Consider the following 25414-nt stretch of genomic DNA (forward strand, 5'->3'; position numbering starts at 1 on the left):
AACGAATTGTAATGGGTGGAATGAAACATGGAGTACGGACGAGTACGGTGTAGGTCCATACAAGCTGTACTTCTGAGGTGGTGCATGACCGAGCCTCCTCTGTAGCATATGCGCTAAACTATTTTTGGGCTCAGTGGCTCATGCGTGTCCTTAATAAGCAATTAAAGTTTTGGAACTAACTAAGTTAGTTAACTATCGAGGAAACTTCCTACCTGTTTTCATCGGAGTATCGGCGTATCATATTTCCGGCGCCTGAAAAATATTTCGAGCAGAAGCTCCGACAAACAAGCAGATTGAACGCAGAAGAGCGATTGACTTCATTTCTCTTTTGCAGTAGAGTACATATATTTAATGTGAATTGTGCGCAGAGTGCCATGGGCGCTATTACATCTCTCCACCGGTAATTGCAAACTTTCCTACCTTGATTCTTCCGCTCCACGCATTCAAGTTTCTGCAGGATACCATGGCGTCCTCTACAAAAACAGACTGGTCCGTCCAGTACGACACTCTCAGACGAGAGCGTCTATTTAGACACCCGCCAAAGGACCACACCGCGTATCCGATGCTCGCCGCCGCCGTTCGACCGCATATCGATTCCTTCAATGCGCTCTTCGACGATAGCAAGGTTATGGAGGCTGCCCTGAAAGACATTGGCACAAAAACATTCCTCGACGGAGTCCCAGAGACACCGGAGCTGAGGAGGCAAAGAAGGGAAGAAGGAAAGCGAGCTCCGCGGAGGAATAGGCTCAGCGTTCGCGTCACAGAACTGTTTTTGGAGAAAGCAGTGTTGCCAGCGTCGAACAAGTTTACCACTCGGAACCGTGAAATCTTGCCGGCGGAATGCCGCGAGAGACATGCTACATATCGCGGCAGGTTGAGGGCCAGGTTAGAATTCAGAGTGAACAATGGAGACTGGAAGGAATCGGTTCGGGAGCTGGGCCAGGTCCCCATTATGTTAAGGGTGAGCGATATAAGCTTCGGAAAGCGTGATGGCTCGTCGATAAGCTAATATATTCCCTGATTCAACTCCGCAGACAAACAGATGCCATTTGGAAAAGCTCACTCCGTATCAATTGGTTGAGCGCAAAGAAGAATCCGAGGAGTTGGGCGGGTACTTCATTGTCAATGGCAACGAGAAACTCATTCGAATGTTGATCGTGTCGAGGAGAAACTTTCCGATGGCAATCATCCGAACGTCTTTCACAAAGCGCGGGGCGTCATATACAAAGTTTGGTGTGCAAATCCGATCTGTCAGACCTGATCAGACTTCCCAGACGAATGTTCTTCATTATCTTAGTGATGGGAATGTTACGTTTAGATTTTCTTGGAGGAAGAACGAATATCTTGTCCCAGTTGTGATGATCCTGAAGGCTCTTATCGAGACGAATGACCGGGAGATCTTTGAGCGCCTGGTTGGGAGAGAGGGCTCTTTGGGAATAAATAATACGTTCGTTACGGATCGGATGGAACTCCTATTGAGAACTTACAAAGCCTACGGTGTCCATTCGAAAAGCAAATGTCGAGCATACCTAGGTGAGAAGTTCCGGTATGTTTTAGGAATGGCGGATAACGTGTCGGACGAAGACGTTGGCACAGAATTTCTTCGCAAAATAGTTCTCCCACATTTGGGAAACCAGAACGTAACGGAGCCCCAGGACAATGACAAGTTCAATATGATCCTTTTCATGATTCGCAAGCTTTACACCCTGGTGGCTGGGGATTGCGCACCTGATAATCCTGATGCAGTTTCCAACCAGGAAGTTTTACTCGGTGGTTTCCTTTACGGAATGATCCTTAAAGAGCGCCTGGAGGAATGGCTACGATCAATTGGGCCTTTAGCACGAGACTGGAGTAACAGGAATCTAGGCGCGCTGTTCACTGATCCCAAATTTGAAAAGGATTTCCTAGGCCGCATTGTAGCCAGGACTAATGAAAATCTTGGTGGAGCTTTGGAGTATTTTCTATCTACTGGAAATCTTGTTAGCCCTACTGGTCTCGACCTTCAACAACCGTCAGGTTACACTATTATCGCCGAGAAGATTAATTTCTACCGTTTTATCAGCCATTTCCGAATGATTCACAGAGGTAGCTTCTTTGCGCAACTGAAAACCACAACCGTTCGAAAACTTTTACCGGAAAGTTGGGGTTTCTTATGCCCGGTCCATACCCCTGACGGTAGTCCTTGCGGCCTTCTTAACCACCTCGCCCACAAGTGCTTGATTGCAACAAGCAATTTGGATGTTTCTGGGATACCTGAGATACTATCAACTCTCGGAGTCGGCTCAGAGTCATCATCGTCGCTGGAGGAGAGTGTTGCTGTGCTATTAGACGGCAGAATAGTTGGGTATTGTGCACCAAAACAGGCTCGGGTTATAGCGGATACTTTGAGACACTGGAAAGTGGAAGGTCACCCGAAGATTCCTACGGAGCTTGAAATTGGCTACGTTCCGAACTCTAACGGTGGTCAATACCCTGGCGTTTACATATTCTCCCAGTGTGCCAGAATGTACAGGCCGGTGAAATATCTGCCGTTGGATAAGTTGGACTATGTCGGTCCATTTGAGCAACCGTTTATGGAGATTGCCTGTGTGCCGTCTGAGATCACTTCGGGGCTCTCTACGCATGTTGAATTCGATCCTACCCATATCCTCTCAATCCTCGCCAACATGACCCCGTTCTCTGATTTTAATCAGTCTCCCCGTAATATGTACCAATGTCAGATGGGTAAACAAGCAATGGGTACGCCCGGGACATCGATAGCCTATCGAACAGACAACAAGCTTTACAGGCTACAAACGGGCCAGACACCAATCGCCCGACCTCCGTTGTATAATGCCTATGGCCTGGACAATTTCCCCAACGGAATGAATGCTGTTGTGGCAGTCATTTCGTATACAGGTTACGATATGGACGATGCTATGATTATCAACAAATCAGCCCACGAACGTGGCTTTGGATATGGAACCATCTACAAAACTAAAATTTACGCACTCGACGACAAAGAAGCGCGTGGTCGCGGTAAGTCAAGGCGCGAGATCACCAAGTTATTTGGGTTCGCACCGGGGGGTCTTGTCAAGGCCGAATGGCGCAATCACCTTGGCGAGGATGGTTTGCCTCATGTCGGAGCGAAGGTGGCGGAAGGTGACATTATCGCAGCATGGCATACAGTTCAGTATGACCCAGCGGCAGAAACCTATCTTAATGTGGACAAGGAGACGCACTTCCTCAAATACAAGGACTCCGAGGAAGGATACATAGACAGCATTCGAATCCTTGGGGCGGAGACAGGCAACGAAGCTTGCCAGGCGGTCAGCATCAAGTACCGCATTCCTCGTAAACCAGTCATTGGAGACAAATTCTCTTCTCGCCATGGTCAAAAGGGTGTCTGCTCTCAACTCTGGCCGGCTGTCGACATGCCGTTCTCCGAATCCGGTATTCAACCCGATGTTATCATCAACCCTCACGCTTTCCCTTCCCGTATGACAATCGGTATGTTCGTCGAGTCACTTGCCGGCAAAGCGGGCGCCCTTCACGGTCTCGCGCAGGATTGCACACCATTCCAGTTCTCCGAAGAGTACACCGCAGGCGACCACTTCGGTGAACAGCTCCGCAAAGCAGGCTACAACTTCCACGGCAACGAGCCCATGTACTCCGGCGTCACTGGCCGCGAATTCGCTGCGGATATCTACATCGGCGTCGTCTACTACCAGAGACTTCGACACATGGTTAACGATAAATTCCAAGTGCGTACCACCGGTCCCGTCAACGCTGTGACAGGCCAACCCGTCAAAGGTCGTGCCAAGGGTGGTGGTATCCGTGTTGGAGAAATGGAACGTGATGCTCTTCTCGCACACGGTGCGGCGTTCTTGCTTCAGGACCGACTGATGAACTGCTCTGACTCGACGCGCGCATGGATATGTCGGACATGTGGCTCGTTCTTGTCTACACAGGTTGCCGTCTCTCAATTACTCAATCCACATAAGAACCCTGCCATGGAAGCGGTGGTGAAATCGTCCAGTGCGGCGGTTGCCAGACCTACGGGCGGTGTGAGCGCACTGGGTGGTCTGTCGGGGATAGTTCGATGTAGAAGGTGTGCCCGAGAAGCGGTGTTTGATGATCCCCGTGCCGAAGTGTGGGAAGATGGTTCGGGGAAGAGATTTGTTGGAGGGGATCAAACTACGGTTGTCGTGGTGCCGGGAGTGTTGAAGTATCTTGATGTTGAGCTAGCCGCTATGGGAGTGAAGATGAAGTTCCATGTTGATAATTAATTAGATAGATGGCAAAAAAAGTGGTTAGATGAATGGGTTACGCGACGACGAGAGGCGTCAAAGGCGCAATATTGAGAATTTATACTGATTAGTTAGACACGACAGGATTTGAATGTTTTGAGCCTTTACCTACTCGTCGCCACGTATACTTCCGGTGTCTTAACTATGAGAGAGTAAACAAGACGGCTAGACGAGTCCCTAGCGTAGTCTACAGTTAACCTGATCCGTACTAACTCATCTATGCGCCTACCCTCATGTAGAATGGAAGATTGGCGGGAGAACAACAAGGACATGAGCTCAACAGAAACCCTCGATAAAACCGGGCAACGCACAGTACGAGAATTAAATGGCAATCAGGAAACCAAAAAAAAAAAAAAAAAAAAAAAAAAACGTATGTATTCGCTAACCCACGTTCATAAAAGGCAAATCACTCCAGCTTCATCGGGACATTGGAGAACTCGCCAGTCTCTAGTTTCTCCTTCCAGAAAATAGGGTTCATGTCATTGAAACCGTGCTTCACCCATCCGTCCTCCTTCACGTGGTACAGATTGACGAAGCCACCAGAATAAGCATCACGGTGCATAGCAGCCAGAATGCTTCGACGCCCGAGATTCAATGCCTCTTCCTCAGTCAAATCGTATCTGTATTCCGCGTCCAAGACGCCATAGGCAAAAGTCTGACCGGAGCCAACGCAGAAGAGGTTACCTGCCAGCCTGGTTCCGTCTGAATCGATGTAGTATAGGGCCGGGCCCTCTTGAGGCGTTACACCAGCACACATCGTACCCATGCTGAGACCCATCCCCTTGTAGTTGTAAACGAGGTTGGCAAGGAGTTTCGAAGCGGCGGCGACGGAGATTCGACGTTTATGGCGGAGTTCGTGGAGACGACAGAGCATGCCAAGATACGCGAGCCAGTATTGGCAATCCTAAATATTGAAAAGAAGATCGAACAAATCAGCAAAATCCGGGCCACGAACTAGTTGAATATGTTGCTGTCCATGTTGAAACGTACAGCGGCACCACCGGCCATGGTTCCCAGCAAACAGTTATTGATCTCAATGACCTTCTTCACCGTTTGACTCGCAATCCAATTTCCCGCCGTAGCTCTTGAGTCTGTGGCGACGATAATTCCGCCTTGGAATCTGAACGCGAGGGTCGTTGTACCGTGGGCAATCTTGATTGGGCACTCTGGATTGGCATGGTCGTCTGTCATCGCTCGGAGGAATGACGCGGGCTAGTTAACAAAGTTCAGTATAAAATATGCCCAAATATGTTCCCGGGGAGGTTCAGATGTTACTTGAGAAATAGGAGGTAAGTCGAATCTCAGTGACAGGGGAGGGAGAATCGTCGTGATTTCCTGGTCATCTTGCTCTATGGCGGCCTGCTCCTGGTAGTGCGGCCGAGAGTACTGGGCAACTATGGCATCCATCTGTGAAGAAGCTGAAAATAAAATCTAAAGAAGCAAAAGGCGGAATTATCGACGGAGCGAAAGAATCGGCTAGTATACAGAGAGAGGTGGATGGGGGTTTGCGGTCAACTGAGTCGTTGGGTCCTTTTCAGAGAGAGCTTCGCGATGCGATGATGCTGGTGGTTGGCTGGAGGAGCTTCGTGGCCCTGCTGGCGCCTGGTTATATAAGCGCCAAGCCTCGATCATCGAGCAAGCAACAAGAAAGTCACGCTGAAGCTGAATTTGAAAGCTCGTTTGGAACTGCTGAACTACGTTCGTTGCATTACCTCCAGGCTATTAAGCTGCATCATACGGAGTAGCCAACTGCATTGCTGAAAAAAAATTCTCAAGCACAGCCTCAGAGCACCGAATCACACCTGATTTCCTCATTCCACCCCTTTCTTCCTTTTTTTTTTTTTTGTTCACCCGTAATTTACTTGAAAGCAAACAGCTTGCATGCAAAGAGATGGGAGTATCCAGGGTACCAAGGATATAATTCCAACAATTAGGGCGCAATTTATGCCCCCGCTCCTCCTGGCTCATTAGCAGATCGTGTTTCTTTCTGGTACGTCATTTCCTCCGGTCCACCGTTGGTATATGTGTCTCCGTCCGCATCTTCCCGACGATGAGTCGGAAGCATTCCAGGGCCAACTCCATGGGCGGAAGATCGGATCGGTTCGACACTCGGCTCCCACGTCCGGAGCTCTTGTTCTGCATCCTCAAGGATTTGCTTCCCTGGCTCCGCACCTTCGTAAGACCTCCGTGCTTCTCCTGGAACCAGCGGAGTGTCATCGAGCAGGTTCAGAATCCTGCGCCCGTGGCGGGCTAGGATAATCTGCTTCTCGGCTCTCTCGATCGTGGCTGCCAACTGCATGTCGTATGACTCTTTGAATTTTTGGCGTGTCTGTTCAGGAATCACGTTCTTGTCAACTTGACTTCTCAAACTAGATATGCTAGCTGGTAGTTTCTGGGTGCCTTTACCATATTCGTCAACTGTGCTTCGGCAACCAACACCTGGGCCTCCGCCCTGACAAGCTCCTGCTCCAGAGTAGTTACCTTGGAGCTACCAGGGTCCCTCTGCTTGTACCTCTGAATTTCATCGATGAGCTTTGTTTTGTGGTCACGGGCCGGCTGGACAGAGCTTTCTGTGTTTCGAATGTGCTTCAAGATATTGCGCGAGTCTTCCAGATTCTGGGCGTAGGCATCTTCTTGCTCCCCAAGCTCTGCAAGGACGACGCCCAGTTTATCCGAGATATCGGAAATCGCCGCATCTCCTGTTGATTCCCCCCACTCGGACAATTGAGAGGCCACAGAGATACGATCGCGTCCTGCGGATTCATAGGCGTCGATAACGTGGTTCTCCGTCTTGATCATTTTAAACAGCTTCTTGCTTAGCTCTGGCTGTCGCTCCCCGCGGAGCGTGGCCATGGTGAAGCGGTGCCTCGGACGAGTCTCCGGGGCCGCCCTCTTTCCACGATTCCTAGCCAAAGGGATTCGGAGTCAGCAAACTGTGACAACCTCGAGCAGCTAACACCGTAGCAACTCACATTTTCGCTTTTTCCCGAAGAAAAGAGTATTCTGTAGTAAAGAAACGATTTCTCTTCGCCGCACGGAGGACAGGCGAAGATTCAATTGCTCCGGACGGCGATCAATTGCTGTTGAAGTAGCAGTTAATCCGGAGAGGAGCTGCAGAGCATGTCCAAGTTTGCGCCTTCCCGCGAGCTTCCATGTGAGGGTCGGTCGATGACGGCAGGCTGGACGTTGAGGGCTATCCGAGCCGGCCTGACGTCATGGACAGAGGCGGGCATCTGCCAGCCAAACACGATATGCTAAAAGTTGCCATCTGCTGGTTAAAGCTTGGGCAAGGGGGAGTTTCCACGCGAGAAGAGCTCTCTAGCGGGCATTTTTGAGTTGATCGCGTGCTGAATCCGGACTCCTACGCCAACTTTCTGCGGAAATTGACTTCCTGTTAGCAGGTAGGAGTATGTACTGACATGGCGTGGAGCTTGCTCCGCACGTTCCAGCTAGGCTTGAGTTTATGTATGAGAGCCATGATTGAACTCAGCAGGGCATTTTTTAGCTTTATGTACTCAATATGCGACAAAACTTACAAAATTGAGCATGCAAAGTTCCAATCATGGGGACTCTATATAACCCATAGGTACGGAGTATATGGTTTGGGACAATAACGTAGATTTATGATAGGTGAAAGTATATATTACATTATCATTTATGCCTCATGGACAAACGCCTCGCGACCCCTTTTCCCCCGTCCGCGATTCCCCCCTCCATCCCCGTTCTAACCTCAATCGCTCAAAGTCATGCCCAACCGCTCTACCTTTGTGATATGTACCTTAAATCCTCCTAACTTGAGAGTCCTCCCCCATTCTTCTATATATGTCCTTCCCATTTATTCTCTCCTCTTGTTGTTTATTTTTGGAATTTACAATGACTGTTCCCTTTCATCCTCCCCTTCTCAAATACATATATTCTTGTGATCCCCCACACTGTTCTCGGTGACAGGCTCATGTGGTTTGAAAACGAGCTCAGCTGATTCCATGTAAGTACAATGACTGCAAGAACACGAAAATCTGGTTGGCTTGTCCAAGAGAACCCCAAGGCCCAGGGAGCTGTAAGTTTACTGCAGGAACATTAATTATTTAAGAGCAAGAGGAGAGGAGTTTTTTGTTTTACACCAATTTAGCTTATAGTGTTGTTATATTTCATCCATTATTAAGGTACGTTGTACATCATCCAGTCAAAACATATGAAAAACATCAATCGTGGCAGTCTGGTAGCTCCCACCCATGATTCCAATCTATTGGGTATCTTGGAAATATCCGAAATATAAGCAAAATATCCAGAACCAAAGAAAAGGGCAAAAAGCGACCGAATACGCCTCCCATAGTATGACATCCAAATGCTCCGGAAAGTGTCCAATATTGCACACCACGAGTTGAAACCGTGTTAAATCGAGAAACACCATACACCTGCTCTCTGCATTCATGGAAAGGGCGGCCCTAGCTCTGCGCCACCATCATCCTCACCAGTATCCACACCTCCAGTTCGACCCCCATTCATATCCGGATGGGCGGATCTCACAGTAGGACGTCCGTGACGATGGCCTCCATGATGAAGACCATCGGGAGGATGGGGAGCAAGTATATCTCCGGTACGATGGCCTGGTAGGATAGTATGGTGTTGTTCTGTAGATTTTCTCCGGATAACAGGTAGTGGACTTCTCCAATAATGAATATTTGGAAACACGGTGGTAGAAGACGTGGCGGTAGACGCGGATGCTGTCCGGGAAGCACAACATCTTGGCTGAGTCGGTGTGGGAAATTGGTAGGAAATCAACGTCTGGAAGACTACTGGTGTAAGAGTGAAATGCAAGGAAGATTGCAAGCGCAACGAACAGTAAATCGACGACGAGGAGACTGCGTGAGCGAAGAGAATGGACGTCGGGTTCCGACAACGCAGATGAGATGATTTCTAAGGAGAGCAGTTTGGCGGTTCTTTCCTAGATCTCTTGCTTTCCTTGCCTGCTCTAGTGTTAGCTTCAATGTCTCTCTGGGAAGTCGGATAAACTGCGACCTGGGAGGAGATAGACTCACTTATTTGAGGAAATCACCCAACGGCTCAACGATTCAGCAGCAAGATGAATCTTTAGTCTGATGGTAAGTGTTTAGGAAAATACTTGGTGAATACCGCGCAGGTACAACGCTTTGACGGCCCCTGTTCCCTAGCGATCGCAGAACTTGGAAGGTGTGGTAAAGAGAGAGTTGGTGGTGGGAGCTTGTCCTTGGTTTCTTGTTTATGAATGAATGTATTGTAGTTGCTAAGATTCTTGTATGACTTGAGAGGCTTGTGATTGTTGAAGAGGAGAATGGACGAGGGTATAGGGTGGATTTATACGAGTGTGCCAGGTACACATGATGTCGGTATTCTGGCGAGTGAGCCTGGCTATGCTCACGTTCGCAAGGGATGTTTTTTCTGCATTGCTCGCTGGGGAAGAAACAATCTGCCTGTTCAGGCATGGTATGCCTTACTACTAGAAAGCAAAGTGCGAGAGAGTGACAGGCAGAGCGACAGCGAGATCGAGCCACGACATCGTCATATTCCCCCCCCCCCCCCGAAGCTTCTGGCTGCTGCATTTTTCACTTGAGACGGTTCCAGAACCCGTCGAACGCGCCTGTCTGCTGCACCTCCTGCAGAGAAATTCGCAGCCGCAAGCACCGTTGGATCTCCTGGATCTCCTGGATCTCCTGACAGATCGATCATATGATGTCATCATGCAGCCTTGTCCAGTGGGAGGAGGGAGCCCGACGGCACTGCCTAGCACATCTTAACTGCGTGGAGCCAATCCACCTCGCCAAAAATGCTGGATGGCACTCCGCTGTGCCGCCGACTGGCTCTCCGCTTCCCTGAGGTTCGCGTGTTTTGGAGTTTGCGTTCCTGCGGGCTTTGCGTGGGCGGGATTGGCAGCTGCACGAGCGGCCGCTAATGCAGGACCCACTGCCGAAATGCCGTTTGGGTGAAGGAGCCGCGTGACTATGGGCTTGGCGTGAGAGCCGCCCTGGTGGCTTGACTGTTTCGGAGTGTCAGTCCGCCGCAGGAACGGGGGAAGAAACGGGGCCAACGGGCTGGGGGATTGGGCAGCAAAAGTGACTTATCGGGCGATGCAGAACGGCTTGACGGAGCCGCTCCGGAAGGCAAAGCCGGGGGGGGAGGAGGGGTTACCCAAGGCATCCGTCGCTCATCCCGGCAGCATTTATGAGAACGCTGGCACCCACGAATCTCGAGCCCAGCAAGCAGGATTGCTGCCTCCAGAGAGCAGAGGCATAGAGATTTAAAAAAAAAAAAAAAAAAAAAAAAAAAAAAAGGTCAGATTCCTACCTACCTAACGCCCGAAGATCACGAGTTCTCGCTCCATAGAACCACCGATCATTGAAGAAACACACCTAGTCCCATCCCGTAACATAATCATACAGGAAAAAAAAAAAAAAAAAAAACCAAAAGAAAAAACTCCCGTTCTTTTCCCCCAACGCATAGCCCCCCTACGAGATGTCCTCTGTGTCATGATGTTGATGTCCACCCTCCGACGCATGGAACGCATCGCCGAAGGCAGAGTTGTCCAGCCCTTCCAAGTCCAGTCCACTGTTTTCCTCGTACGCTGCCAGGGCTTCACCGGCCGAATCGATATGGCTAAAACTCGCGGCGTCTTCGAAATTGCTCGTCTCTAAAACTTCAGGCGCTTCAAGTCCAGTGTTGTTTCTGGGTGTGGTGCCCTCTGGCTCCTTCATAGACGCGCCCTTCGGTGCACTTGGCTGTTCGATGGATTCAGCCTGATCTCCCTTTGGGCTACCGTCTCTTGAAGTCTTTTCATCTTTGTTCACTACCACCCAGTCCTCCCCAAGTTGGTCAGCCGACGCTGGCGCTTGACCCTCATTCACGCCTCCCATTTCGATATCTCCACTGGGACCGGATGCGGCCTGTATGTTGCCTTGGGCTGCGTTGGAAACATCACCCGTCACCTCTTGCGTTGCTTGTGCTCCTTGTTTCGCCGCTTCAAACTCAGATACGGACTCGCCCTGTGCTGTAGGCAACTCGAGGTCCTTTGAGAGGTCTTCCCCATTTCCCATGTCAACGTCTGCGGCAGATGGTTCGGTAGTGGGTTGGGGCGACTCTTTGACTGGCTCCTCGAGCCCGCCTTTGTCGACGCAAATGACTTCCTTGAGAGGCACAATAGGTTCACCCCAAGCCTTTTGCACTTCAGCAGATATATCAGCGACTTTCGTCCTGGACGTAGGTTCGTTATATTCGACCTGTTGCATTGTTTCATCCGTTACGACAATGGGTCTCAGACGATTTTCAATCCGCCAAAATTCTTTGCCTACATTCGAGGGGTCAACGTAGGCATCGCGAAGTGCGACCTCTCCTTCTTTCAACACGGACAGCCGGTTGATTTTCTCGAGTCGGCGTGCATGTCTTCTTTTGAGCGCTTCAATTTCAGCCGTCACATCAGCAACCCTCTTCGTAACGGCGTTGGTAAACTCCTCCATCCTTTCTGGCTCCATCTTGCTGACTGTAGCATCGGATTCGGCACCAGGAGAAGGACCAGCTGGAGCCTCCAGATATCCCTTCGTGAGAGATTCCAGTTCTCCTTTTCGGCCAAGTCCCAAGTCAACTGGTAAAATCTGATTTATCCGGTAAGGTGAATCAAATATCTCCTCCATCCATTCATGGTTATGGCGATATCTTAGTCGACTGATCTCTCGCGGTGTGATATTATCTAAGAAATCTCCAGTGGATACTTCTTCGTCCTCCAAGGAAAAGTCTGGGAGTGCAGCTGCTGCCATTGCAGCCGATGCGGTCGCTCGGTGTCCGCGAGGTGTCTTAACCTGCCCTGGCGGCATGTTTGCACCTGGAGGGTGTTGGAAGAACGGGGCTTGCGGGTGGCGCGCCATGTATGGCTGTGCGTAAGGACTGGGCTGCGCATATGGCTGCTGACCAACTTGGGGTGGAAGGCTGATAGTGGGCCAGGTATTTCGGTCGTGCAACATGAATTCCTTTCGCGCGAGCTGACCTTGGCTCTGAAGAAATCGGCGCTGAGCTAGAATGTTATGGATTGCCGGAGGAACAGCGATGTGCGTTACGGGGATCTGGTCAATGGAGGGTGCTTTAGCATAGTGAACGATCCATAGAGATGGGTCGGGAGGTGGAAGGTTGGGATTTGGTGTTTTCGCAGGTGTCAATCGGAATCTTCTACGGGCATGGGTAGCAACTGTCTCGTGCGGTGGATGGTATCCGCATCGATGTAACCACATTTCAACAGTCTATTGCCGTGTTAGCATAGATATGGCTAGCAGGATGTTATCCCTTGAGCTTGGAAACTGCGTACATATCCGCGCGATTCTGTTGTATAAACTTGCTCTGCGTCTCCCCACACGTAGCCATCACTTGCGAAATTCGTTCCCAGATGGTTTAAAGGCTGCCAAACAAGCATGACTGTCCCGTCTGGAGGTGCATCAAGAAACATCCAGTGCATTGGCTGTAGTTCTCGAACGACTTTCGGAGCTGAGAGAAGGTATTCGACGGCGGTCTCCATGGTGAGGTTGGCCATTGACGGGTACCTATAGCTTGAGACAAGGTGCATGTGTGGCAACTGTCAAGAAGGCCATAATCAGCATATGTGCGCATAACTTAATAGACAGCAATTCAGAGGAGGTCATGAGCTCACCAGCTGTTGCGGCACACCCCCAGCTGGGTCCTGCATCCTTGCGGCAGGATTTTGACGACTCATCCACAAAGATATTTGGGGCCCCACAGCTTAAAGCAAAATATGAGCTGATAATTGGGTATCTATGCGCAAAGAGCAGATGGTGGGCAGATTCTGGTGCCCCAGCTTGCCATCTTCACTTTCGCGTCTTTAAACCAATCGCGACTATAAATCACGTGATGCCAAGCCAGTCATTATGTAAGAGTGTGCCAATTTGGCTCTCCTGGCGTCGGCAGCCACCATTTACACAAAAGTTGCTGTGATCTTGTACTCTATTCATCAGGATCAAAAGATACTAGTCTTCTGCTGTTTCCAGCCTGATTGAGCCAGGAAACTAGTGTCGGATGCCATGTCCATGCTAAATGAAACTTCCTCATCCTCACCTGTGTGCCCAACATTCTTTCTACTGATCCTGTCTTATCCTATCCACTTGTTTGTGCTGTTTGCATTGTCTTGCTGAGCAACATCGTCGCGTGCGAACTTGGTCATTATATACTCCTTCTAAGGATAACCCTCCTTTCCTTTACAAACATGGCTGTGCAGGAAAACCAATATCTCCATGCACTTGTTGATATGGGGAGGTGAGGTTCTCTGCCCATCAACAAATATGATGGGGGCCAGGGCTCGGGGAGCCCAACAGCTAAACTCTTGATGACAGCAATGGTATTCGTTTCTCAATATCCGATCTGTCCCCACTCACTTCAAGAATACTGCCAACTGTGTTCCAAGACCGCACCGGCATCTCTCTTTACGATGCTCAATTCAGGCCAGGGAGCAATACCAGGCAGCCTATCTCTCTATCGGTTCAGGAAGATGTTGTTCGCCGTTTAGTGCGATTCAGGGAGACATGCAAGGACTTCGGTGTACCTGAGGGGAATATTACCGTCCTTGCAACCGAGGCCACCAGAACTGCCATAAATTCCCGAGAATTTCTATCCGCGATCAAGGAAAGCACTGGATGGGATGTCCAACTGCTTTCCAAGGAAGAAGAGGGAATATTGGGAGCATTTGGGATTGCCAGCAGCCTAGAAGCTGTGGAGGGTTTGGTGATGGACCTGGGAGGAGGAAGCACTCAAATTACGTGGGTCATTGCTAAAGATGGCTCTGTGCTCACGAGCCCCAAAGGTTCGATCAGCTTGCCATATGGGGCGGCAGCAGTTACAAAAAGACTAGAAAAGCGCTCAGAGCGGCAGAATTTGGAAAACGAAATGATTCCAAAATTCAGGGATGCCTATAGTGAACTCTGTGTCCCCAAGGAACTGCTGGAGCATGCTGCGAAACGAGGGGGGTTCGATTTATTTCTTAGTGGCGGCGGTTTTAGAGGTTGGGGCTACTTGCACATGAATCGTTCTAAGATAAACCCATACCCAATCCCAATTATCAACGGTTTCAGGGTAGATTGCTCAGAATTCTGTGATACTTCTGGCATCATGTCTTCTGCCGCAATGGAAGGATCTAAGATTTTCGGCGTCTCGGATCGCAGAGCATCTCAAGTGCCGGCAGTTGCTTGTCTTGTCAAATCTCTTACAAAGGCCATCCCAAATATCAAAACTATACAGTTTTGCCAGGGTGGCGTGCGCGAAGGTTATTTATTCAAGACTTTACCTGAAGAAATACGCTTAAAAAGTCCACTTGTTGTGGCCACAGCGCCTTACAGCACACAGTCTGCCTTTGAACTCTCTTCTCTTCTACTCAGAGCCCTTCCCTGTGGTGTACCAGAGAACACCGATGCTTCCGTCCCTCTATCATTCACAGAAACTATGATTGTTGCCCTGGCAAATATCATGTTTGCACACTCCTCTATTTCAAGGGAATCGCGCGCAGCCGTTGCTCTACATTCAACAATAAATGGCTTGCTTGCATCAGCGCATGGCATATCTCATGCTGATCGCGCCTTATTAGCGCTCCTCCTCTACGAGCGATGGCGTGGCGATCTGTCTCCATCAGACCAGTCTCTCCTACGACGTCTTCGCCAAATCACTTCTCGAGAGGAGGTTTGGTGGTGTCAGTATCTTGGGCGAGTCGCTGCTCTTGTATGTGATATATATCCCAGCGGTATCATCAGGGATAAAATACCACGCGTTGACTTCGTTGCCGGATGGGCTAAAGGGAAAAAGGGCAAGACTCATGTAAGGCTGGAAATAACGTTGCCAAATAATAGTCCTGGTGTCGACCTTAGCTGGCTGATGGGTGCCAAGCAGAGCGTTGAGAAGGCCGGAAAGAAAAAGAACTGGGTTAGGGCTGTGGAGAGGATAGGGGAATTTGAGGATTGGGGTTTGAAGATTGATGTTTCATTGAACGAAGGCCGAATGCAAGGTAAATGATACCCATGTGTTATCATTACTAGCAGCCTAGTCGATGGACACTTGATAATATTGGTATGTGAAGTGGAATTTAATTGGTTATTGAGTATCTAATAATACAACCACATATAGCAAAATGTGTCTGAGAGAAACGTCAACACCGGGAATCCCGTCGGACCATGCCATGGAAAGGAGAAGCAGGGGTACCCGAAATGACTATTTCGGGAATAAATAAACTACGATCTCCGGCCATGCAAACACTATATTGGGATAACCTCGTTGAAAATTATGATACCAACATATATCCTGCCCGGAATTACGCTTGGAGTTGGTTAGGAGGCTTAGCGTTGCGATCCACGGGGATTGACTGGAGGGAATTCATCTTCATCGTCCGACCGAAAGGTAGGAGGGGCCTGATTAGGCAAGCTGGCTCCTTGAGAACCCTCGTGCAGTCGGCCATCAGGATGCATATCATAGAGTACATCGTCATCGTTATCATCATCATCATCATCATCAGCGAAGGACCTTCCCTGATGACGTTGCTGCAGACCAGGTGGAGGATATTTGAAACCGTCTTCCTGGGAATACATTGACCTATCGTCGTCATCAACCTTGTCATCGGAGCCATAGCGAACATGGCCACCAGCGCGACCCTTGCCCTTGCCAGGACCATCGTCTATATCAAATAACGGACGTGGATGCAGATCGTCATCTTCCACGTCGAGCACATTAGCACCCTGCGCCTGGTCATATGTTGGCGGCCCGGCAGGACCATGAGAGCTTCCTCCAAGTTCGGTGGCATCTGGCTCCAGAGCATTCTCGAGGTTGACCCATTTCTCCATGCACTTGTTACAAATGCCTCTGACTTCGTTGATGAGAACCTCGGGTGTCCCATCGCCTGGATCTCGCTCGATATCAGTCTGGATTTCTTCTCCTTCATGGCGGCACTCCCATTTGTCCTTGGACTTGTAGAACGATTTTGACTTGGGGGATGCTATAACTGGAGCGGCTAACTGTGGGTTTTCAGCAAGAAGGCGATCGAAGTCTTCCCATTCTCCTTCGGCAGGCTTGGGGGTTGGGGCTCGCAGTTCTGGGTTGGCCGCTATGGCCTCATTCAGTTCGTGGAGGATGGATTCTTCATCATCAGCAGCCTGGGGAGCAGGAGCAGGAGCAGGAGCAGTCTCAGCCATCCCCGCTAGCTATAGAAAGTTAAGTGACTAGAACTAATGAGGTCGATTCTTTGGTCGCGAGGACTGAACTGGTCAACCAAGTAGTGTGCACAGTCAAAGGAATGTAGAAGAGCGATGATCTTTGCAACTGTAGAGGAGCAACTCTGGGAGTATTTATGTATGCTTCAATGGACATCCCAACATGAGCAATAAGTGGAGGTGATGGTAATGCCCCGTCCCCAGGGCATCATGGCATGCCAGATACTGTGACTGTCAAGGCCATCACTAAATTTTAGAGTAAGGACTTGGTTTTTCACATAAAGATAGGGAATATGTCACAACTCTCCAGAGCTGTGAAGATAAAGACTTTGTTTCAGGACCTTTCGACAAGCATACTGACGATACAGGTGCCATTTCATCGCAGATATACATATCACTAGATCCAGAATAGGCAACTGTCTCTGCAACGCAGAAGAAAGTCAAAAGTCGAAATCTGGCCGTGAAATGGAGACAGCATGTGCTTCCCGGGTCTCTTATCCTCTGAGCTCTGGGTTTCGTCGGCAAGTGTGCATTGGTCTGATGAAAGCTCAGCCTCTGGTGGTCCCATGGCTAGTGAAGAGACTGCATCCTTATCTTCATGGTGCCTTCGAGTGCACAAAGAGCTCTGTGATCGTGTCTCACCGTAAACAAGAGTCCGGCGAGCTTTCGCACAATCGAACTCCGCCATTCGCGCCGAGCGAGAACCTATCGCGAGAAGTGAGGGGTTAATGACGCCATTATGGCCGGGGATCGTGAAGTCTGTTCGGCGCGCTGCCCCTCACTTGCATTGTTGTTGAATCGACCACCGCGCAAAAATATAAAAGGAGCAGCACACCCCACATCACCCGTTTCTTTTTCTTGCTTCCACCTCTCAACTCAAGATCGCCTCTCTCCAGCACTTTTAAAAAGTATATTACAGCAATTACTCCTCATCAGGTAACTCAATTGACCGTCACAAGTTATTTAGTACTCAAATACCCCGCATTTTTTTTCTCTCGGCCACGCCACTGACCTTTTTAGCAGGTAGACGCCGAATATTGCACGGTACATCTCTCCCGTGAAGATGGAAAGCAACAAAATCCCTTTAGCTGGGAATAACATCCATACGTGGTCAAGGTATCTCAAGTAAATCATCTTGTGCATGAGCCGGTGTCCATCTTCATCTCGCTCAGTCGTGGACTTGTACCCAACTCTCCATTCTGATCCTGCCTCCATTGTGTGAGAAGCGGACAGGCATGGAGAGCGATACACCTCCCACCGAGCGGGCTCTGTCGATTGGTCTGAAATTATACGGTTTGAACTTGATCTGGATAATACCAGCGAAAGGATCATGCTTTCCCCCCTCCTCAACTCCCCATGAACGCAGTGTGGCCTTCTAACCCAGTATAGTCCTCCATAATGTCTACTGTCACTGAAACCGTTACCCTGCCCACCCATCTTGCCAACAAGACCGAATTGGTTGGACACCCCCCCACTGTTAATAGCAAGGAAGCGGGTGATCGTGCTCTCTTGGACGAATTTGCTGGGAAATGGGATAGTTTTAAGTTTGGTCCCATTCGTGAGAGCCAGGTCTCTCGTGCCATGACCAGGCGATACTTCAAGGACCTGGACACTTACGCTGAGAGTGACATCGTCATTGTCGGCGCCGGTTCCTGCGGCCTCAGCACTGCCTATGTCCTCGCCAAGGCGCGTCCTGACCTGAAAATTGCCATCATTGAAGCTGCCGTCTCTCCTGGTAAGTCGAAACTGGAAACAGTAAAACATATACCAAAGCTTTTGGATCAGCCGACTGACGGTATGCTGTAGGCGGTGGTGCATGGCTCGGCGGTCAGCTCTTCTCCGCCATGGTCCTCCGCAAACCTGCGGACAAATTCCTCGACGAAATCGGCGTCCCTTACGAAGAGGAGCCTTCCAACCCGCATGTTGTCGTGATCAAACACGCCTCGCTCTTCACCTCCACCTTGCTCTCTAAGGTTCTTGCATTCCCCAACATCAAGCTCTTCAACGCCACCTGCGTTGAGGACCTTATCACCCGCCCAGAACCGGCCGGTGGCCTGCGCATCGCCGGTGTGGTGACCAACTGGACCCTCGTGGCTGAACACCATGACGATCACTCCTGCATGGACCCCAACACCATCAATACACCTCTCGTCATCAGCACCACCGGCCACGATGGTCCTTTTGGCGCCTTCTGTGCCAAGCGTCTCGTCTCGATGAACGCCATCGAGAAATTAGGCGGTATGCGTGGCTTGGATATGAACTCTGCTGAAGAGGCTATTGTCAAGAATACCCGTGAAGTCACCAAGGGTTTGATCATCGGTGGAATGGAACTTAGTGAGATTGACGGATGGCACCGCATGGGCCCTATCTTCTCTGCCATGATGCTCAGCGGCGTTAAGGCTGCAGAGGTTGCTCTGGAGGTCTTTGAGCAGCGCAAGAAAGAATGTGCGGCTTAAAGTATCTCTGGACACCACGCGGCTTTGCTACCATGGTTGTGGTGCACACCGTCTTTGTTGCCTCAGACTTAGTTGACAAAACCGAAAGATCTATTACTATCATGTACCTACTTCGAAAGCATAAGCTCCAATCGTAACTGTACACTCGCTTGCAGCCGTAAGAATCGTAAACTATCCCACTTCGCTAGTCGTAAAATTACATGTCAAAAACGGTTTGCACCCTAACAGACCCCAAAACGCCCTCAAATCACGCAGGGATTAAGAAAATATATCATAAAACCATGCGGCCTTAAACACGAGATGGCTTCCCCAGCTGCCCCAAATCCTCCTCTATATCCAACCCCATCCCCAATGCCAGTCTTTTCGCGTTTCTAATCTCCCACTCAAACTCCCTCAACGCCCTCAGCTCACTACTCACGAACAATCCTCCAATCAAGCCGTCAATGACACCAGCTGCAAAACTCAGTGTGCTCATGAGACATAGTATAAACGACACAAACGCACGCGGAGACCACCAAACCCCGATTAGGCAACACATGGACACACCAAGAGAGGCGAGAAAATGGCCGAGGCGTGCACGTCGCTGAAATCGCTCTCGAAGGTTGTAGATGTGTATCATTTTTATTATCTCGTCGTACATATCGGAGGTGCACGTGGATGGGGTAGGAGGTTTGGGGAGCGTTGTGGCGATAGTGACCGTCGTTACTGTGTTCGAAGGTGCATGAGAATGGGGAGATTCTTGCTTCTGGATGGGAAGAAATGACGCGTTTTCTTCTTGCCAAGATGTTTCACCGCTTGATACGTTGCGTGAGATTACGGCTTCAACGGCAAAATGATCACTGAGGGAGCAGTGGAGAGTCGGATGGCGTTCCGTCATACTGACGCGGGCAGATTCAATGGTCCATTTCCAATCAGAAGGTTGTTGTACTGATGACTGAGTTGGACTCGAGGAAGAAGGCTGCAAAGTCGGTCCACCGTTTCCGACGAATATGTAGTCGAGGCGTTTCCCTAGAGGGTCGGGTAGTCTCCCATCCACTTCGATGTGTCCTTCTTTCTCTAGCCGTTTCTGTTGTCCTTTGTTCCAGCGCCACGTATTAAAGAGGCCATCACATGTAACACCATTCTCACTCAGGTTATACTCTGCTGAAGGGACTGGCCTCTTTCGCGCCATTTCGACTGCGTCGATCGCCGCACCCAGGGAAGAATCGGGGTGCAGGTATCGCCACACATCTTGCACAGGTGCATGCGTAGTGATTAGCCGATGAGCCAGTGAGAGAGGAAGCATATTAAAGTCCCCTAGCCCAATAACGAGATGACCTTTCTCTGCGGCTCCACGCATCAGCTTCGCCATCTCCCATGCCTGCGCTGTTCGATGACAGATGTATGAATCGTGCGGCTCTCTTTCGTACGGCGCGTGCAAATGCGTGCAGAATACAGCTGCAATGTCACTTGGCCCAGGTCCGATCCGTATTCTTGCACAGGCAACCCCCTTGCCGACGAACCAGTCGCCGCGGAAGAAAGCGGTTGGTCGGCCGTTCAGAGGGTAGCCAAACATGCTACTCTCTTCGATGGGCCATTTTGAGAGAATTGCAAGCCCTCCGCCAAATATTCCGCTAAAATAGAACTTTCCGTATGGAAGAATGTGTCTTGTCTCCTTGCGGATGTTATTGTAGTCCTGCTGTGTCCAGCATTCCTGCAGCCCGACGATCTCAGGCGGGGCTTCGAGGCTGGCTAGCCGTTTTCCAATCTCTAGAAGACGTTCCCGGCGATATTTGGAGATGAACTTGAGGCCCCAGCAGTTGAGAGTTAGGATATTGATCTTCCGCGGGAGGTCATCGCTGTGATGCGAGGAGAACATTGGAACGCCGCGGGGAGAGAGTGGTGGTGATGGAGGAGAGGAACGGGCGTAAATTACAAGCAAAAAAAGGCAATCTATTAAAAGATCTATTCGCTCAGATACACACGACAACACGCGGGAACGAATAAACAGCGCGGGTCTCCGACGATCGTCTCGCCATCGCCTGGTCGCCGGGAGGGAAAAGCGTGAATACTGCCCTCAGCCACCGCCTGGGATTGAGCCCGCTGATTGGCCGGCGGCGCGCTGTGAACTTTCCGCCGCGATGCAGTGCGCTCGACGCAGCAGCAGCAGCTTCACCGCGAACTGGATGCCGCCTGCCACCGTCACGCCAGGGTTTCTCGGGCACCTGAACACGGCACTGCAGCCATGAGCGACAACACCCATCCCGCTAAAAGGCGGCGCCTCGACCGCCGTGGCTTCCACTCCCAAGACTCGTCCTCCGACGAGCTGGGTGCCAACTCGGATGTCGAACGGCGAAGAGCGAGCTGGCTCAAGCAAGTGAGAACAACGTACCAGTCACCCAGACCGTACAAAACTACGCCTCGCCAAACTACGAATAGCGATTCTGAGAGCCCGGATGAGTTGGCGGTCGATCACCACCATACATATTGGCGAAGGCAGAGCGCGATGCGTCGCAGCATCCTCTCGACGCCCCGGGAAAGTAGCCGATCAGAAAGACATCGTACGGAGGATGCAGACGATGATGATGACGATGAAGGGGAGGAAAGTAGCGAAGACACATCTGAAGACGAGAACAGGGCAAAGGAGAAGGCCGAGAGGCCTGTGCGTGTGCGGACACCTACCCCTCCGCCTCCGCCTCCGCCACCTAAACCAGAGAGGTTGAACTATAAACAGAAGTTGGTCTTGAAGGGCCACCAGAGAGGGGTTTCGGCGGTTCAATTTTCGCCTGATGGATCGATGATTGCCAGCTGCTGTAAGTACCTCCGGCTTAGTCCACCTTTTATTGGAGCGATCGGTCTAACGAGGGAGCCAGCTGCGGATGGTACCATACGCGTTTGGAACTCTTCCACGGGCAAGCTCATACACACGTTCGAAGGTCATCTTGGTGGGATATCAACCTTATGCTGGAGCCCAGACGGGACCTTCATCGCCTCCGGCTCCGACGACAAGTCCATCCGACTATGGAATGTTTTGACGGTACAGGCTTTTCTCTACTCTCTGACTTCTAGCCGGCTGCGATACTGACGCTCCTCACTCACCCAGGGAAAACAACACCCAACGCCTTTCCTCGGTCATCACAATTACATATACTCCATCGCTTTCTCCCCGAAAGGCAACATGCTCGTCAGCGGTTCTTACGACGAAGCCGTGTTCCTCTGGGATGTTCGCTCCGCCCATGTCATGCGATCCCTCCCCGCTCACTCGGATCCAGTTGCAGGCATCGATTTTATCCGTGACGGCACACTAATAGCCTCCTGCGCTAGCGACGGGCTAATCCGAATATGGGACTCCGCAACGGGACAGTGTTTACGAACTCTAGTACACGAAGATAATCCGCCGGTTATGGGTGTGAAATTCTCTCCGAATGGGAAATACGTCCTTGCGTGGACTTTGGATGGATGTATCCGGTTGTGGAACTATGTGGAAGGTCGGTGCATAAAAACCTACCAGGGACATAAAAATGAGAAGTACAGTATATCTGGTGGGTTTGGGACGTATAATGCGCCGGGTGGGCCGCCTATTGCTTTTGTATTTAGTGGGAGTGAAGACGGCGCGGTGGTGTGTTGGGATGTCGTCAGCAAAAAGATACTCCAAAGGCTCGAGGGTCATAGAGACGTTGTTCTAGGTGCAGATGCATGCTGCGTCGGGGGGAAGCGGCTAATCGTCAGCTGCGGCATGGATATGACTATTCGACTCTGGGAAGAGGAGGAGATTGTTGAACGGGATCAAGAGGGCCAGAGCGTCAAAGCAGACTCTGAGCCTCGAGAGAAGTCTGACAATGCGGCAGCGTCAGAGGTGGACGCTGATGGCGACACGCCTATGACTTGAAGTGTATGGGAATTTCAATCTGTTCGACCTTTTTGCCTTCTCTCTCTTTCTCTGGCAGATAGCGTTTATTATCGTGACGATGATGGTGGGGTTTGGGTTCGGGGCATGACTCATGACTAACGGTCGAATATAGACTTGTGCCATCTAATAATTAATAGTATGCTTAAGGAGCACACTGCGCCTTTGGACTAATCGGGCGAGCGGCGTTTTAAAACCTTCTAAGGCTCGGTTGGCTTCTTAGTTCCGTGAATCATACTTCGTAGTATTTCATTTCTTCGTCCAAAAAAAAAAAAAAAGAAAAAAGAAAAAAAAAAAGAAGGCTCCGAAGTTCGGAAGCCGAAGTATCAAAAGGGCAACCCTACTAAACAGAAACGACAGTAACGAACGGCATGTTGAGCTGGGTGCAGGAGAATCGAAAGGCATAGTAGCCATAAACTTAGTTACAAGAAAAGATCAATCGTATCAACACAACATTTATTTGTAAACCTCCTAAAAGATTTTTTCTTTTGGTGGAAAATCGAACTGCTTAGGCGCCTGCGTAAGCCTTTCCAACAGCATTGAGCTGGTTGCCGGAAACTAATGTGTCGGCCATGAAGTAAGAATAGCGGGCGACGCCAGGGTTGGAATCAAGCCATGGAAGCACCTCGTTGAGGAAATTGATCTGTGCCTGGTCATCCCCAAGGCCCTGGAACTCGGTAATCCAGACCTGGTCGATTCCATGGCTCTTGGCGAGCTCGATGGCCTTGGTGATGTGCTGCTTGAACCCTTCGATCTCGTTGGCTGGGCTATACCAGTGAACGGCGAGGAAATCAACTGCGCAGCTGCCAGCACAGCCGTTGAGGAACGATTCCATCCAGGTGAGACCCATATTTCCGCCACCGTTGGTCACACCAGGTGACCCAAGTTCGACTTTGCCGGCGAGGGGCGTGAGAAGATTTTTGAATGCGTCGACGGCGGATTCAGGTGACATGGATGCCTGATCACCGTGATCGGGCTCGTTAAAACCGAGGATGCTCTTGCAGCCAGACGAGAGGACAGATGAAGAGTCCCAGCTACTGAAGAGCTTGGGGCCCCAGAGCATGGGGACATAATCTGGAGCAGCACTACTGCCAGGGGAGCTTCCCCAGTTGTAGCTCCAAGAGTCGGCTGCAGTACCCTTGAAAGGCCCGAGAGCATCGGGATTGTTGTAGGCGAGACCACGCTTTCCCTCGGCGGAACGGGTTTGATGAAGTGGTGCAGCGACGACAGCGCTGGCCAACAAGGTAGTGAGGAAAGGAATGTTGAAGGACACCATATTTGCAGAAAGGAAGGTAATGAAAGATTGCTTCGTCTGCTCTGAGACCGAGTCAAGTGCACGTAGCAAAGAACACAACTCGACCAGAATCAACCTGGGAGGATAAAAATGGAACAGCGAGTTCAAGAAAGTTGGATTTCAAGGAATGAACAGCTCGAAGAAGATGCAGTATAGAATGCTGCGCCTCCCAGAAGCTTAAACCAAAAGGAATGGAATCAATAGAACGACAGAAAGGAAGGAAAGAGAAGAAGGAGCGAGAGCGTCAAGACAGCGAAGCAATCGATTTTCCAAGGAACAAAAAAGCATGAGAGAAAGGTGGGCAGACCAGCCCGTATATATACATATGTGCAACACGGCATCTTTCCGAGCGAACCTGACGGGGAGGCTGTACTCCGTAGGAGTGGGGAGATGGACTGTTCGAAGACCGCTCTGGTCTTTGAGGCTTGAGCCTAATCCCAGCCCGAAGCAGTGGTTCCCGGAAAGGTGGAGAATGAAGTACTGGGGGCGGTTAGTTCGAGAAGTCCAAGGTAGCTCCATCAGCCAGAGGAGGAAACTGTCCGATGGACCGCCAAGATACCCAGAGTTAGTTACATATGTAACACCCTCTATTCGTAACTATCGACAGCAAACGGGCCTACTTCAAAAAGCCTTGTTTTAGATGAAACAAGCAAGCAAAAACCAACATATCAGGATGGGCTTGGCCTGCAATGACCAACTAGGGCGTGAAAAAAGGGGGGGGTAACTGAGCGGTGTTGATTCCCCGTTGCGTCAAATTGCAGGCTTTTTGTACTCCGTACCTGGGCGACAAAAGCCCATGGAAAGACCTTGCGTGTCCCAATGGTTGCGTAACAAGCGGCCACTGGCCACTGGCTAGTTGGCAGCCTGGTTGCCCTCAAAATTCACAAATCAGTGATTCCAGGTCTCGTTTTCCTCCTCGGTTCCTGAACTCAAAAAAGGGCCGCCTGGCTGTCATTGGCCCGTCCGCTGAGGACGAAGGTGATTGGGCAGACGGGTGAGGTGAACCTGAGGAACTGGGGCCACGGGCACCACCAGGTAACCGTGGGCGTGGGCGTGGGCATGGCAGATAGGACGGGTGAGGGGCTGCAGTCAGCGTGAGGCTGCATGAGGCGGCTGTTGGGCTCGAAGGAAAACGGTGCATGAAGCACAAACGATGCATCTTTACCCTGCTTTTTGTCTTGGACGATCAGGTCGATGATGATGATGGTGGTGTCTGTGACGCGGCGATCGGCCGGCTGGAAATTGGCGTGTTTCTCTGATCGCGCTAACCAAGA

General features: G+C 50.5%; 11 protein-coding genes across 12 annotated transcripts; 4 read left to right on the plus strand and 7 right to left on the minus strand.

The window, feature by feature from the left end:
• Positions 1–306: 306 nt before the first annotated feature.
• On the plus strand, positions 307–4268 carry CIMG_01122 (DNA-directed RNA polymerase I; the record flags this gene model as incomplete). The annotated part of the gene is made up of 2 exons (XM_001247350.2): positions 307–961; positions 1035–4268. Exons 1-2 carry the CDS (start codon positions 464–466, stop codon positions 4266–4268), a joined length of 3732 nt encoding a protein of 1243 aa, XP_001247351.1. The 5' UTR covers positions 307–463.
• On the minus strand, positions 4234–5766 carry CIMG_01121 (proteasome component). Its single transcript, XM_001247349.2, has 3 exons — positions 5565–5766; positions 5280–5501; positions 4234–5193 (listed from the first exon to the last, which is right to left on the minus strand). The coding sequence occupies exons 1-3, from the start codon at positions 5694–5696 to the stop codon at positions 4696–4698; spliced, it is 852 nt and encodes a 283-aa protein (XP_001247350.1). The 5' UTR covers positions 5697–5766; the 3' UTR covers positions 4234–4695.
• Positions 5767–5956: 190 nt separating this feature from the next.
• Positions 5957–7424, minus strand: CIMG_01120 (long chain base Stimulates Phosphorylation). Its single transcript, XM_001247348.2, has 3 exons — positions 7262–7424; positions 6696–7194; positions 5957–6618 (listed from the first exon to the last, which is right to left on the minus strand). Coding segments are annotated over exons 1-3 (888 nt in total). The 5' UTR covers positions 7264–7424; the 3' UTR covers positions 5957–6231.
• A 1002-nt stretch (positions 7425–8426) lies between these two features.
• Positions 8427–9656, minus strand: CIMG_10681 (uncharacterized protein). Its single transcript, XM_012358862.1, has 2 exons — positions 9329–9656; positions 8427–9256 (listed from the first exon to the last, which is right to left on the minus strand). Exon 2 carries the CDS (start codon positions 9031–9033, stop codon positions 8758–8760), a length of 276 nt encoding a protein of 91 aa, XP_012214285.1. The 5' UTR covers positions 9034–9256; positions 9329–9656; the 3' UTR covers positions 8427–8757.
• Positions 9657–10580: 924 nt separating this feature from the next.
• On the minus strand, positions 10581–13063 carry CIMG_01119 (uncharacterized protein). Its single transcript, XM_001247347.2, has 3 exons — positions 12955–13063; positions 12616–12879; positions 10581–12550 (listed from the first exon to the last, which is right to left on the minus strand). Exons 1-3 carry the CDS (start codon positions 13015–13017, stop codon positions 10772–10774), a joined length of 2106 nt encoding a protein of 701 aa, XP_001247348.1. The 5' UTR covers positions 13018–13063; the 3' UTR covers positions 10581–10771.
• A 219-nt stretch (positions 13064–13282) lies between these two features.
• CIMG_01118 (retrograde regulation protein 2) lies at positions 13283–15317 on the plus strand (the record flags this gene model as incomplete). Its single annotated transcript, XM_001247346.2, has 2 exons — positions 13283–13574; positions 13652–15317. Exons 1-2 carry the CDS (start codon positions 13525–13527, stop codon positions 15315–15317), a joined length of 1716 nt encoding a protein of 571 aa, XP_001247347.1. The 5' UTR covers positions 13283–13524.
• A 51-nt stretch (positions 15318–15368) lies between these two features.
• On the minus strand, positions 15369–16836 carry CIMG_01117 (uncharacterized protein). The gene has a single exon (XM_001247345.2). It carries the CDS (start codon positions 16484–16486, stop codon positions 15638–15640), a length of 849 nt encoding a protein of 282 aa, XP_001247346.1. The 5' UTR covers positions 16487–16836; the 3' UTR covers positions 15369–15637.
• Positions 16837–17387: 551 nt separating this feature from the next.
• Positions 17388–19102, plus strand: CIMG_01115. 2 transcript variants are annotated; one of them, XM_004445777.1, is made up of 4 exons: positions 17388–17440; positions 17528–17548; positions 17894–18239; positions 18311–19102. In XM_004445777.1, exons 3-4 carry the CDS (start codon positions 17903–17905, stop codon positions 18958–18960), a joined length of 987 nt encoding a protein of 328 aa, XP_004445834.1. In that variant the 5' UTR covers positions 17388–17440; positions 17528–17548; positions 17894–17902; the 3' UTR covers positions 18961–19102. The 2 variants fall into 2 exon arrangements, with proteins under 2 accessions (XP_004445834.1, XP_004445835.1); XM_004445778.1 differs by having other exon boundaries at positions 17397–17440; positions 17528–17620.
• On the minus strand, positions 19032–20956 carry CIMG_01114 (sphingomyelinase). Its single transcript, XM_001247342.2, has one exon. The coding sequence runs from the start codon at positions 20816–20818 to the stop codon at positions 19250–19252; it is 1569 nt and encodes a 522-aa protein (XP_001247343.1). The 5' UTR covers positions 20819–20956; the 3' UTR covers positions 19032–19249.
• A 189-nt stretch (positions 20957–21145) lies between these two features.
• CIMG_01113 (WD repeat protein) lies at positions 21146–22976 on the plus strand. Its single transcript, XM_001247341.2, has 3 exons — positions 21146–21752; positions 21813–21976; positions 22043–22976. The coding sequence occupies exons 1-3, from the start codon at positions 21185–21187 to the stop codon at positions 22826–22828; spliced, it is 1518 nt and encodes a 505-aa protein (XP_001247342.1). The 5' UTR covers positions 21146–21184; the 3' UTR covers positions 22829–22976.
• Positions 22977–23034: 58 nt separating this feature from the next.
• Positions 23035–24388, minus strand: CIMG_01112 (uncharacterized protein). Its single transcript, XM_001247340.2, has one exon. It carries the CDS (start codon positions 24120–24122, stop codon positions 23355–23357), a length of 768 nt encoding a protein of 255 aa, XP_001247341.2. The 5' UTR covers positions 24123–24388; the 3' UTR covers positions 23035–23354.
• Positions 24389–25414: the final 1026 nt, after the last annotated feature.

Source organism: Coccidioides immitis, assembly GCF_000149335.2.
Source record: "Coccidioides immitis RS genomic scaffold supercont3.1, whole genome shotgun sequence".
NCBI classification, from domain to species: Eukaryota; Fungi; Ascomycota; class Eurotiomycetes; order Onygenales; family Onygenaceae; genus Coccidioides; species Coccidioides immitis.